Here is a 13,296-nt window from a genome sequence, read left to right as displayed (position 1 = left end):
AGTTCTATTTTGGTCTCATCCATCCACAAAACATTCTTCCAATAGCCTTCTTGTTTGTCCACGTGATCTTTATCAAACTGCAGACGAGCAGCAATGTTTTTTTTGGCGAGCAGTGGCTTTCTCATTGCAACCCTGCCATGCACACCACTGTTCAGTGTTCTCCTGATGGTGGACTCATGAACATGAACATTAGCCAATGTGAGAGAGGCCTTCAGTTGCTTAGAAGTTACCCTGGGGTCCATTGTGACCTTGCCAACTATTACACACCTTGCTCTTGGAGTGATCTTTGTTGGTCGACCACTCCTGGGAAGGGTAACAATGGTCTTGAATTTCCTCCATTTGTACACAAGCTGTCTGACTGTGGATTGGTGGAGTTCAAACACTTCAGAGATGGTTTTGTAACCTTTTCCAGCCTGATGAGCATCAACATCTCTTTTTCTGAGGTCCTCAGAAATCTCCTTTGTTCGTGCCATGATACACTTCCACAAACATGTATTGTGAAGAGCAGACTTTGATAGATCCCTGTTCTTTAAATAACACAGGGTGCCCACTCACACCTGATTGTCATCCCATTGATTGAAAACACCTGACTCGGATTTCACCTTCAAACTAACTGCTATTCCTAGAGGTTCACATTCTTTTGCCACTCACAAATATGAAATATTTGATCATTTTCCTCAATAAATAAATGACCAAGTATAATATTTTTGTCTCAATTGTTTAACTGGTTTCTTTTTATCTACTTTTAGGACCTGAGTGAAAATCTGATGATGTTTTGGGTCATATTTTTGCAGAAATATAGAAAATTCTAAAGGGTTCACAAACTTTCAAGCACAACTGTATTCCTTCATAAATCCCCACTTAGCCTAGGTCACCATTTTGCATTTATATAAATGTCTTTAGGATGAAATGGAAAAGAAGCTAAAGGAAAACATGCAAATAATCACAGGCTGGGAGGCAATCCCATTTACTGAAATTGTAAAGTAAACATTACTTGCCACTGCATCCCATTTAAAAGCAAGGTGAATGTCACTTTCAGTATGGTCTATATGAGCAGGACGCAGTCACAGATGAGAAAAAAGAGGAGTGCTTAATGATTTTAGCATTACTTGTATTAGTGGAAGTTAGAAGGATACTGTAGGTATATAGAATTTCATTTCTCCGAGGGGGAAATTTGGCTTTTTAAAGAAATTCAATAAAAAAAATAACATTATTATGACTAAAAACAAATTGCTCTCAGATACAGTATACCAGAATGACTGAAAAGAGAGAGAACCAAATAAAAGCAAGCTTCTGACTTGGCGGTTATAGTCATAGTGAGTTGTTATACAGGCATATTGTCATTGGTGTAAAGGAGCCCTGGTAGCTGCCAGGGTCAGAAAATCAACCACAGGTAAGTTCTAATGTGTTTTGAACATTGTCATGGGTGTTCAGTCCAAAGATGGATTTGTCCACTTACCATGGTTCACGTATGTCAAAATAGAAGTCCTTTATGTCAGATATTCGGCAACATCATTCTTAGCTCCCTTCTTGAAATCTGTCACAACTATGTGTGCCAACTGTTAAATTGTGCCACATTCCTCTCACCATGTGTGCTGTCCTTCTCTTATTAGTTTGTCACGTCTTTACTCTTCTGGTTTTGCCTCCCCTGTGTATCTGACCGGTTTCTTTCTTCCTTGCCCACCACTTATGTTTGTGAACCATTTAACACTCCACTACGGCTTCTGCAGTTTGGACTGTCTGTTATGTCCCTTTTCATACTGCACTTGAATTCCCAGCAAATTCAGAATCCAATAGTAAATTCTTCCAAGTTCTTTAAGGATGACAAACAATAAACATTGATGCACAGAATAACTGCAGCCATACCGTGGGTAGTTTGCAGAAAGAAACAAAAGGAGGGAATGCTTCAAAAAAGAAACACTTCCTTCCTAAACTTCTCTTTTTATTTCAAAACATTCCAATATACATCAATAAATAATTTTTTAAGCAATTAGATTCAACCATAACCTCAATTATTTGGAATTTAAAACATCCATGTATCCAAAGAGTGACCCTACAAAGACCTAATGCAGAAGAGGGCATGGCTCTACCTAACTTTCAGTTTTACTTCTGGGCAGCAAACATACAAGCTATAAAAACCTGGACATACATAGATGAACATACTGTAAACAGTCTTGGTCCGCAATAGAAATAAAATCCTGCAGTACTTCTTTATATTCCCTGCTTTGTGCCCCAATAAATGCAAGTTATCGCCAATTTACTAACAACAAAATTGTGCTTCACTCACTCAGAATATGGAACCAATGTAGGACGCATTTTAAGAGAGAAGCTTTTATCTGTGGCACCTCTGCACGAGAACCACCTTTTTCAACCCTCGCAAACATATGCAGTTTTTAATATCTGGAAAACATTTGGGATTAAATCACTGTACATAGACCACGTCTTTGCATCCTGAGAACAATTACATTCCAAATTTAACTTTCCAGCAATACATTTCTTTCACTATCTTCAAATTAGAAACTTTATTAAACAGAACCTGCCCGATTTTCCTCACCTCCCACCAGGCTGGACAAAATATTGCTCAGTCTCGAGGACTCAGACAGCATTTCTGCAATATATAAAACCATTTTACAGTCCCTCCCTTTCAAAGATCCAAGAGGACAATGGGGAAAGGATCTCTCACTCAATATTTCAGAAAAGGAGTGGAAGGTAGCAATGCAGAGAATTCACTCGAACTCCATATGTGCAAAGCATACAATTATCCATCCATCCATTATCCAGTCTGGTATATCCTAACTACAGGGTCACGGGGGGTCTGCTGGAGCCAATCCCAGCCAACACAGGGTGCAAGGCAGGAAACAAACCCCCGGCAGGACGCCAGCCCACTGCAGGGCACATACACCAATGCACCTGGCGCAGTGGTAGTGCTGCTGCTTTGCAGTAAGGAGACTGGAAGATTGTGGGTTCGCTTCCCGGTTCCTCCCTGTGTGGATAGCGCTTTGAGTACGGAGAAAAGCGCTATATAAATGTAATGAATTATTATTATTAATGAATTATTAACCTGCATGTCTTTGGACTGTGGGAGGAAACCGGAGCACCCGGAGGAAACGCATACAATTATTCAACTCAGAATTATATATCGAACATATCTGTCTCGTTTTAGAATTGTCCAAAATGTCAAAATGTTTCCAGGGCAAGATCCAACCTGCGAACACTGCAATCAATTTCCATCCTCATTGGGTGACATGTTTTGGGCCTGCACCAAATTAACCTGGACCAAAATCTTTAAATGCCTTTCAGACAGCCTTGGTGTCACAATCCCTCCCAACCCATTAACAGCGGTGTTTGGTGGACTCCCAGGTGGGCTTAAAGTGGAGAAGGACAAACAAACTGTAATTGCCTTCACTACACTATTGGCACGTAGACTTATCTTGCTCAACTGGAAGAATCTTAACTCTCCTCTTTTAAGTCAGTGGGTAACTGATGTTTTATACTACAGTGATCCCCCACTATATCGCGGTTCAGTTATCGCGCCCCCGCTACATCGCAGATTTATTTATTATTATTATTACTAGTACTACTAGGGAGCTCCACCCCCTGCTCAGTTCGCTCACCCACTCCTGGGTTTGGTTTACTGGATAAACAATTTAAAGAGATTGTTATTTTCATGGGAATTGTTACATACAGTAAGCATTATTTTCAGTTTTACTTTAAACTTTTGTAAAAACATTATTTGTCCTTTATTTCCTGCCCTGGGCGTGGTTAAATCTCTTTCTCGCAGGACTTATAATGCTGCTCGCGTTGTGAAGAGGGGGTCTGAACGCACCCTAAAGAGATGCGATTGGTTCAGCTGGTCCTGCCCAATAAAAAAAGAAAAAACCACTGGTACCATAAATAACGTATAGAGAATGTGACACAAAAAATGAAAACATGTACGTGGATGGATTAAAACAATTTAGAAAATGTACACATAGCATCAACATTTACATGTGTTCTGGGACGTAGGGAACTGTTTTGAGAGTTGCAGAATTTTTTTTTTTGGTCAAAGAATAGTCTCATGGGGTATTCTCAAATGAGAATAAACATCTGGAAAATATCCATTAAAGATTGTGTAGTGAATAGCGGTGAAACCAAAGGCTACACCCACAGCGCTTCTTCCTAAAACACTCGCCTCCCATTTTTCCAGTCCGTACGTATTAAACCTCTGCTAGGGTATTGGGGAGAAAGCAAAAGATACCGAACAACAGACTTGATGCAGAGAGAAAATAAAAAGCTAAATTTGCTGTTACCATTAAGGATCTCGGTAGCACAAGGTAACTGAAGGTTAATGATTAATTTTCATGTTGTAATAAGCACTGCGACAGTGGAGACAGATGAACACAAACACAGGCCATAATATGTAAGAATATAGGATATACCGGAACCAGTTAACACAGAACGCACAACGATGGGTAAAAGTATACAAATTTGGACACCACACAATTGATTATGGAATCATTTAATATGTAGTCAATGCTAAGACCAGTTGTCGTGGCCAAGGTGTCGGTGTGCCACACCAGCGCACACCATCACAAAAAAAGCCCCTAGTATAATTAATATTTTTGCTTAATTGCTTGTGGTGCATCTGTAAACTGTCATGTGTCAGCCAGGGTTCCTCCTTTGGTTTTGGTTCAAATGTCTTTTTTGTTTCTTTTTATGTTGATGATGTGCATCATTCTTTATTTTATTTTTTTTTTTCTTTCTATGTATACAAGCTGCCTTTGTCATGTTTTAAGTGTTTTGTGGGTGGTCCCCCAAGAGACAGGGCCACCTGCCAATCACCACCAGGAAATGCCCTCCGCTCTATGAATTCGGAGGGTCTGGCAGTTCATTGGGAATGCGCACTGGAGGGGCAAGTTCTTGTGCTTTTGTAAATTCTTTATGCTCTGATTTTTGTGGATTTTTTTTGACCTTCTGCTCTGTGTTTTGACATTGTATTTGGCTTCAGTATTCAGAATAAATCTTAGATAACACTTTTGTTTAGGCATTGCACAAATGCATCTATTACTTATTTACTCTTATGCAGCAAGCCCTTAATAAGGCTTATTTTGGCTGTAATAATACTTCCAAAACATCACTAGATAGGTTATTAATCTCTTTGCAGTGTTTAATATTGATACAATAGTAAAATGATTCATTAATATGAAGGATTCACAGATTGTGAACACTGCCCTAGGCTACTAGACTTCTCAGAACTCCAGTACTACCTCTGAGACAAAGACATTTGGCAACAAGGAGGACTGACAAACTATTAGATGGTGGCCATGTCTGGCTTAAAGAGACAAGAGTCAGGAGAAGAAACAAAGGTGGTGGTTAGCGATGAGCAAACCTCACTAATTTCACTCTGACTTGAGTTTGGCAAGATCACAGGAAATGTACGAGACCTTTGCTAAACTTGGCAAAATGCAATGAAGTCAATGTGGAAGTAGAAATTTATCTACTTTTGAATGGATTACAACGGTGTGATTATCTTTTAAGTGTCCATTTTTAAGTGTCTGCCAACTATGCTGGACTGATTATTGTGATCAAATAGTGACCAGAGTTGTGAGGCAGCAGTGCTAACCACTGTACCCACTGTGCTTCCCTGAGGTAAAATTAAAAGAATTAAATATCAGAATATTAAAAATTCTTCCAGACAGTGGAAACAGGAGCAGGAAGCATGAATTCACTGAGGCTTAACCCCTACAGATTTCATAGCAGATACTCACCTCTCTCAAACCAAAAAGTACACTGCCGCTACTACCAAATATGCAGAACGCTAGAGCACATAGATTCTGCTGTATACTCCTTCCTGTTTGCATCAATTACACAACACTACTGGTAATGCTACTAAAGAGACAGGCTCACATACAAGTCCATACAAAAAGACATGGCCTTGAAGACACAAGTACACTGACACATTTGCAGTGTCCTTCTGCATGTACGTTTTGTGTTTCAATGTATTTGAAAGTTTTCTGCAAATTTTCAGCATACCAGTAAAACAGTTCTTACGATTATATCCACACCAGACGAAGAATTTCACCCTGTATGGCAGCTGATCTGGTATACCACCCACTACTAGGATCTGCAATACAGTAATCCCTCACTTATCGCGGGAGATAGGTTCCAAGGCCGATCGCGATAACTGAATTTCCGCGAAGTAGGGACACTATATTTATTTAATTATTTAACGTGTATTTGGACGTTTTTAAACCATCCCTGTATTGTTTACAACCCACCATTTACTCTATTAAAAACAGGGACAACTGCTAAGCAAAATGAAATCGGTAGATAAGTTTACACTTACTGTATAGCGAAGTACACGTAGCAGCTTGTAGGCGGTCATGACGTCGTCGACCTTGTTGCAAAGATTCCTAAAGCAGATTCCATCCAGACTACTGCCTTATCACGTCCACTTGCAACTTGTTTTGCACCCTGGTTAAAGGACACTGCGGTCGTAGATCTTATATGCTTTTCCTCCTTTTTAAATAAAAAGAATTGATGTCCTGCAGCGGTGTAGCTGTTCCCTTCCTTCAGCATATCCAAAACTTTTACCTTTTCTGCAATCATTTGCATCTTCTGTTGGTGCTTGGACACGGCCCCTGAAGCATTAGCACGTTAATGATGAATGAGTGAGATGAGACTTCCTGGTTAATGCAACACTCCGTCGCTGAGCCAATCAGCAGCACACAGGAACTTAACTGCGTGCTCTGATTGGGTAGCTTCTCAGCCATCCGCCAATAGCATCTCTTGTATGAAATCAACTGGGCAAACCAACTGAGGAAGCAAGTAAAAACACCCATTGTCCGCAGAAACCCGCGAAGCAGCAAAAAATCCGCGTTATGTATTTAGATATGCTTACATATAAAATCCGCGAAGTCGTGAATCCGTGAAAAGTGAACCGCGAAGTAGCGAGGGATTACTGTATATAGTTTGGGGGGTATAGTTTTGGGTTGGGGGTGTGTGGGGGGGGGACTGTTTCATTCAATATTGGCTACTACAATTCTGTGATGTCACAATGGCCTCACAAAGCATCATGGAATGCTGGGAAAAAACATTTGTCTAAGGAAATTTTCAGGTCACCAACCAATTCAGCAAATTTGCTGTGAAAAACGTTTTCCAAATTTCTCCAATCAACACTAGTGGTGGTATTCTTCAGAAGCTTAACAACAACAAAAAGTTGATAAGCACTGGAAAACCTGTTCTGGTTAGTTAGAAATGTTTTTTTTCACTTCAAATTTTCAAATCTGAAGTTTCAAGCTTTATTTTTATGTATGCATTTTAACTTTAGTTCTCTGTTTGAGAAAGATTTTAATTTCAGAAATCTCTAATGGTGGGTAATGAGTTGCTACGAGACCTTGCCCCATTGGTAAGGACTTCCTCCATGACTTGCGTCATGAAGACTGCTGATAAATTCCAGTGCAGCAACAGGAGCCCTTCATTCGCGATTACGGATTTGAACAAGTGCAGTTTAGTAATATTGAATCTGACACCCTAATTTTGGGCTCATTGCTCTTTTGTCTTAACTCGGTTTTCATCTTAGTATTTTATCCCTAAATAACAGTACTTTAGTTAATTATATTTTGCAATCCTTGTCCAACTATTATTTAGGTTTAACACTATGGCTTTCAGGACAAATTACAGCCTTTGAAAAAGATACTTGTTTTTTATGATTTCATTCTTGAAAAAAAGCACATCTCCTGGTCTGCTGGTATTAAAATCTCATTGGTTGCTTTCTATAATCGTTTTCCGCCAGATTATTTAGAGTAGTTGTTTGGGAGTAAAAGGCTTGCAGAAAGCATATTTGACATGGACCAGCCAAGCCACTTTGTGTTTCCATAATTGGCATAATAAGAGGAAAAACCAAAGTTTGAATATGGTATTCTGTAGGTGAACACCTTGAAAAATGACTTAAATGGCAAGTAAAAAGAGGAAATAAATCAGGCCAGGCCGCATACTCCAAAACTACTAAACGGGGAAAATGGCAAGAAAAGGGTTGGAGGGAAATGTCTCGTCTGAGGTAAAGTCATCATTCAGTTCATCAAATATGTGTTGTTCAGCATTCACTGTTAGAACAGACTTGTTATTTTGAATCTGATTTTATTAGGTCCAAACACTACAGCCCTCCCAGAAATTACACTGACGTCCCAGCAGTATGGCTTGTTTACTCTGAACCGACCATTTTAGAAAGGGTTTTTGGCAGTCACAAGCCTTCGAGATTAGTCCCCCATCATGTAAACCTGATTTAATGCCAAGTATTCAGACACAGCTATCTCAGCAATCATATAGGGATTGAATAACACACAAGAGGGGCCCTGATACCCCATATTCCTATAGCACCTCGCACAACAAATGCCGAGGAACACTATCATATGCTTTTTTCAAACCTAAAAGATGCACATAGACTGGGTTATCATACTTCCACGCTCCCTACAGCAACTATGCCAGGGAGAGGAGCCGGTCTATTGTTCAGCGACCAGGACAGAATCAATATTTTTCCACCTATATCTTTGGCTCTACCATTTTCCTTCCAGAAACCTTGCATATGCCTTACCTGGAAGGCTGAGGAGTGTGATCCTTCTGTAGGTGGGTCACCCTTCTTAAATAGGGAGTGCTCTCTCCTGGTGAAGGGTGGGGTTCAATTTCCCTTAGTGGCGGAGGTCAAGTATCTTGGGATTTTGTTCACATGTGATGGAAAAATGGGAAAGTGAGATCGACAAAGCGTATTGAGATGTGGCACCTGTTCTGAGGGCACTGTACAGATCTATGGTGTTAGAGCAAAACTCTTGGTTTACCAGTTGATCTACATCCCTGTCCTCAACTATGGTCAGGAACTGTTTGCAACTGCTGAAAGAATGCAATTGTGAGTACAAGTATTTCATTGCAGGGTGGCTGGGCTGACACCTTGACAGGGTGAGAGGCTCAGAGTAGAGCTCCTGCTGCTCCTCCAGATTGAGATGAGGCAGTTGAGGTAGTTTGGGCATGTAATAAGGAAGTCTCCGGGTGGCACCCAAGGCGCATCCTGCTAGGCAGAGACCCTGCAGCTGACTCAGGACATGCTGGAGGGATTACAGCTCTCGCTGGCTTGGGGACATCGGGATATTCAGAAGGAAGGAGCTGGAATCTGTAACTGGGGACAGAGAAATCTTGGCTGACCTGCTTGAACAGGTGTCACTGCAACCCTCAACGAGAAACGCAAATTCATAAAATAAGATGAGAGATCTTGCAAATTTGATTCCATGTTTAATAAGGAATGAATTAGCTAAGTGATGTCAGCACTAACAGAAACAAGCCTATAGAAAAAGTCCAGTACATTGACAATTTTGAGGAGAACAGGCCATTTAGTTCAACCTAGTTCATCAATCATTATTCACTCAATATTTTATAAACACCAAATTGAGATTTGAGGGGTCCCAAAGCCCTACTAGCTACTTAATAACTTACCCTTGGAGTAACAATTTCTAACATTTGTGCAATGTTTGCTCTCAAACAACTTCCATCTATTTATTAGGTGAGGAATGCATCCACCTTACTCTCTTAACTCTAAAATGTGAAACCCTCCTGTCATGCCTGTTCTTAATCTCTCTTCACATAGTTCAATTATTTTGATTCTCTCCTAACAGCTTATATTCCATAGTCACATTTTACAGACACAATTACTGTCCAGACATGTTCAGCAGACATTAGAATAAAATGACGTACACACACAAAACAACAATTGACTTTTTAAACCAGCAACTCTGTGGAGCAAGGAGAACCTGTAAGATGCTGCAGGTCTAAAACAACTCCAGTCTGTAGATTCAGCTTTTTGTAAGATTGTATTTCTTCTTTAAGTGACCTGCCTGATAATATGCATGGCTACATAGGTAACTAATTATAGCGCCTGTTTTCCTTTCTCTCAGGTAAAAAAAGAAGGCCTCCTAAAGATACTCCCTACAGTCCAAGGGGAGAAGGGCCGACTAAAGTGCTTGTCATCTATTCATTGGAAACTGACACCTTTCAACGTGCGGCGGTGGCTTTTGCAGAGCTCCTGCAACTACACTATCACTGCATAGTCTTCCTTGATATGTGGCAAAAACAAAAGATTGCAGAGATGGGGCCAGTCCAGTGGCTGGCTGCACAAAAGGCAAATGCCCACTTTGTCATCTTCTTGTGCCCACAAGCTGCTGGCAGAGGCTGGAATAGTGGTAACGATATGATAGATGAGACGTGCACCTCCTCATTGGCAGACATGTTCCTCCTGGCCCTGAACTTGTTCAGTGCAGACCTCAAGGACTCCCAAAACTTGAACAAGTACAAAGTTGTCCACTTTGACATCACTGCACCATATCAAAGTGTGGCAACAGTTCTACGGGCCTGCAAGTCATATTGTCTTTTGAAGGAGCTGGGCAGACTGTGCAAAGATCTGCAGTGCACAACAAAGAAGCCAAGCTACGGTTGTTGGAAAAGCCTGATGCTTCCTGAAGTGGACTGTCAAAAATTCAGCCTAGAGAAACTGAATAGTTCAGTGCAAGAGTTCAAAAAACAGCAAGTAAGGACAACAGTAATTTCAGAATACAATATTTGATAAGCAGAGGGAGAGAAAAAGAAAATGCAGCAAGCATAGGCCCTATTATCAACTGTAAGGGGCAGACAGTCCTTCCTAACACTTGATGACTTGCACACCAAGGAGCTGAACTAATGCCTGCCATGTATTTGTTTTGTACTGCTTTTCATCTTCTTCTATAAGATGAGTTGACTTTCTTGGGTGTCTACAGCAATATCCCAGAAGTGCTATACATATCAAATCAACTGCAAATGTACCAAAGGCACATGGTTAGGTAAATCCCCAGATCTGCGCCATTTCAGATTTTTCATTTAACCTTCTCACTATAAAGCTCCTGGAGCCCACAACTGCAGTATAATACTTCCATTATGTAAACTTGTGAGAGACAACAGAAATCCCCTGAATCCAGGTCTGTTCCAAACACTCAAACAAAACCATCTACTCCAAAGCGTCACCAATATAAACTAGTGAGTGGTCCATGGAGGCCAGCTTTCTAGCTGTTCAGAAGCTTCATGGGGTACCAAAGAACCCTTGCCTATACTGCTTAACTCTTATAAACTACCAAAAGACAGCAGAGGTCCTCTGAAACCAGTTGTCTCATTGTGCCACAGCATGTAAGAACTATGTTATTCTGAAATCATTATTTGTTTTGTAAATTTTTCTCCAAGTATTTCTCAAGGGGTTTCTTTGTCTGAAGCACAGCAAACTCAAAATGAAGCCTCGATTCTGTGTGCTAATTCTGTATGCTGCTGCCTTGTAAACCCTCAGCACACTGTTATTCACTGCTTAATTTCTACCAAATGTATTTTCTAAAATAAAATGTTAACTATCAGAAACAAATTACAAATTGCTCATGGTATATAATAAAAATTTTAATTTAAACATGCAGTTGGTGAAATGTCATGTTTTGCAGAACACTGTACAAACAGCAACAGACAACAATATTAGAAACAACTGTGAGAAACTGCTAGTGGTGAAGGTGGTGGTGTCACACGCATGCTGCTAAGAAAGCACTTTATGAAATAAAAATTCTACGGAACATGAGTGATTGATTGTTACATAAACATGCTGGGATTGCAGAACCACATCTAAAATCACAGAAACACCACTTTAGCGTTACACGTATTATGTAAGTATACTGTAGCTGGTTCAGCCATGTTATAGCCCACTCACTTCAGGTAACCTCACTGGTTTAGTTCTTGGGGTACAAGTTACAAGACAAGGTGAGGGGGTGGCATCAATACAGTGTACAACAGAGTATTACAAATGCTATATTTCTGCTGTGACTAAATAGATAGATAGATAGATAGATAGATAGATAGATAGATAGATAGATAGATAGATAGATAGATAGATAGATAGATACTTTATTAATCCCAATGGGAAATTCACAGATGAGTTTTTATTTTCATTTTATGGTCTTAATTTTTTTAATTAGCTTTGATGTTTGCATTACAAGACCATCCAATGTACCTGATGTTGCATGGGTCTATTTATATAGTGGATTAAAGTACAAAAGCAAATATTTGTGTGTTTTTTAAATGTTGACACTTGCGTCAATGCTGTCTGAAATGCAAGTGTCATATCCATATCCTATTCAATCATTTTCCTCGCTCTCATGAATTGAGATTTTGTTCTTTTTGTGTTATGATTGGATTTGATAATTACATATACATGGGTTGGAACCATGGAGGCTGCTTCTTCGTATTTCCTAGTTTAGTGTGGTTTCACAAATAGATGTTTAATTCCACATTAATAAACTGGATGGCTTGTTGAATAATTTAATCATTAATATGGCATGTAAGTTGAGCAAAACTACCACTTTTTGGGTTGTGCTTTCTACTGAACTTCTGTTCATGATGAAACTTCTGAACCTCCATAATCTCTTTACGAGTTAAGTTGGGTTAACACTAATATACATGCAGCATTTTGTGGGAATATTGTGTGCTTTTTGTGTTACTAGCCCTCCCAATGAAATTCTGGAAACTCTATGTTTAATTTCCATTTCTGAGTAATGCATGATTAGTGTGTTGGTCCCCTACTCTCTCATCATTTCCATGGAATCACGGACTCGGAATGTAGCTTTCACTGTAAGAAGTGCCAAACCTAAACAACGTGCCAAATTCACTACCATCAGCTAATTTTCACACTTTGGTTTGCACACTCCATTACAATCCCATTTATGGATACAACTTTTGAAAAGCCTTAAAGTCTAGGTCTGAATTTGAATCAAAAGTAATATGCATGGAAAATTACACTAACTTTACAACAGCTTTTTTCAAGTGATGCATTCTTTTGTCTGCCCTTACAGCCACATTTTCCAAATTAAATTTCTGAAAATGCCAAGTTTCCTGGATTTGAAGTTGGTTCAGTTTTTTTTTTTTTTTTAATACATGCAAAATGTATTAAGTTCGACTCAGCCATTTTGGAATAATGCTCAATTTTTGGGGTCCAACTCCATTATAACCCGCCACCACAAAGACATTTCTGAAATGCCATTTAGCCTACCTTCTAAGTGGGAACAATAAGAACCTTCATGCAAAAGTTGGTGGAAGTTGGTTTAGCTGTTTTTCTGTGAACTGGCAAAGAAACAGACAGATCCAAACAAACAGACACGATGCGATCTGAAGGTTGAAATGAGGTCCGTAGTGCACACTACGGATAAAAGACATCAAATGAAGCTCAAAAAAGTCAAAGTACATGCAGAGGGTATGATTTTATTTATAAACATG

At 39.7% G+C, this 13,296-nt stretch overlaps 1 protein-coding gene across 1 annotated transcript in view; it reads left to right on the top strand.

Annotated features, from left to right (window-relative positions):
* Positions 1–11,384, top strand: part of LOC114668822 (interleukin-17 receptor B) — a 42,473-nt gene extending 31,089 nt beyond the window's left edge. The window contains exon 11 of the mRNA XM_028824783.2: positions 9,921–11,384. Coding sequence (XP_028680616.1) covers positions 9,921–10,585 — 665 coding nt within the window. The 3' untranslated portion in view covers positions 10,586–11,384. The remainder of the gene's footprint in view (positions 1–9,920) is intronic.
* Positions 11,385–13,296: the final 1,912 nt, after the last annotated feature.

This window comes from Erpetoichthys calabaricus, chromosome 18, assembly GCF_900747795.2.
Source record: "Erpetoichthys calabaricus chromosome 18, fErpCal1.3, whole genome shotgun sequence".
Lineage (NCBI taxonomy): Eukaryota > Metazoa > Chordata > Cladistia > Polypteriformes > Polypteridae > Erpetoichthys > Erpetoichthys calabaricus.
The sequence above is the reverse complement of the archived record's forward strand: the minus strand, read 5'-3'. Positions and strand labels throughout refer to the sequence as shown.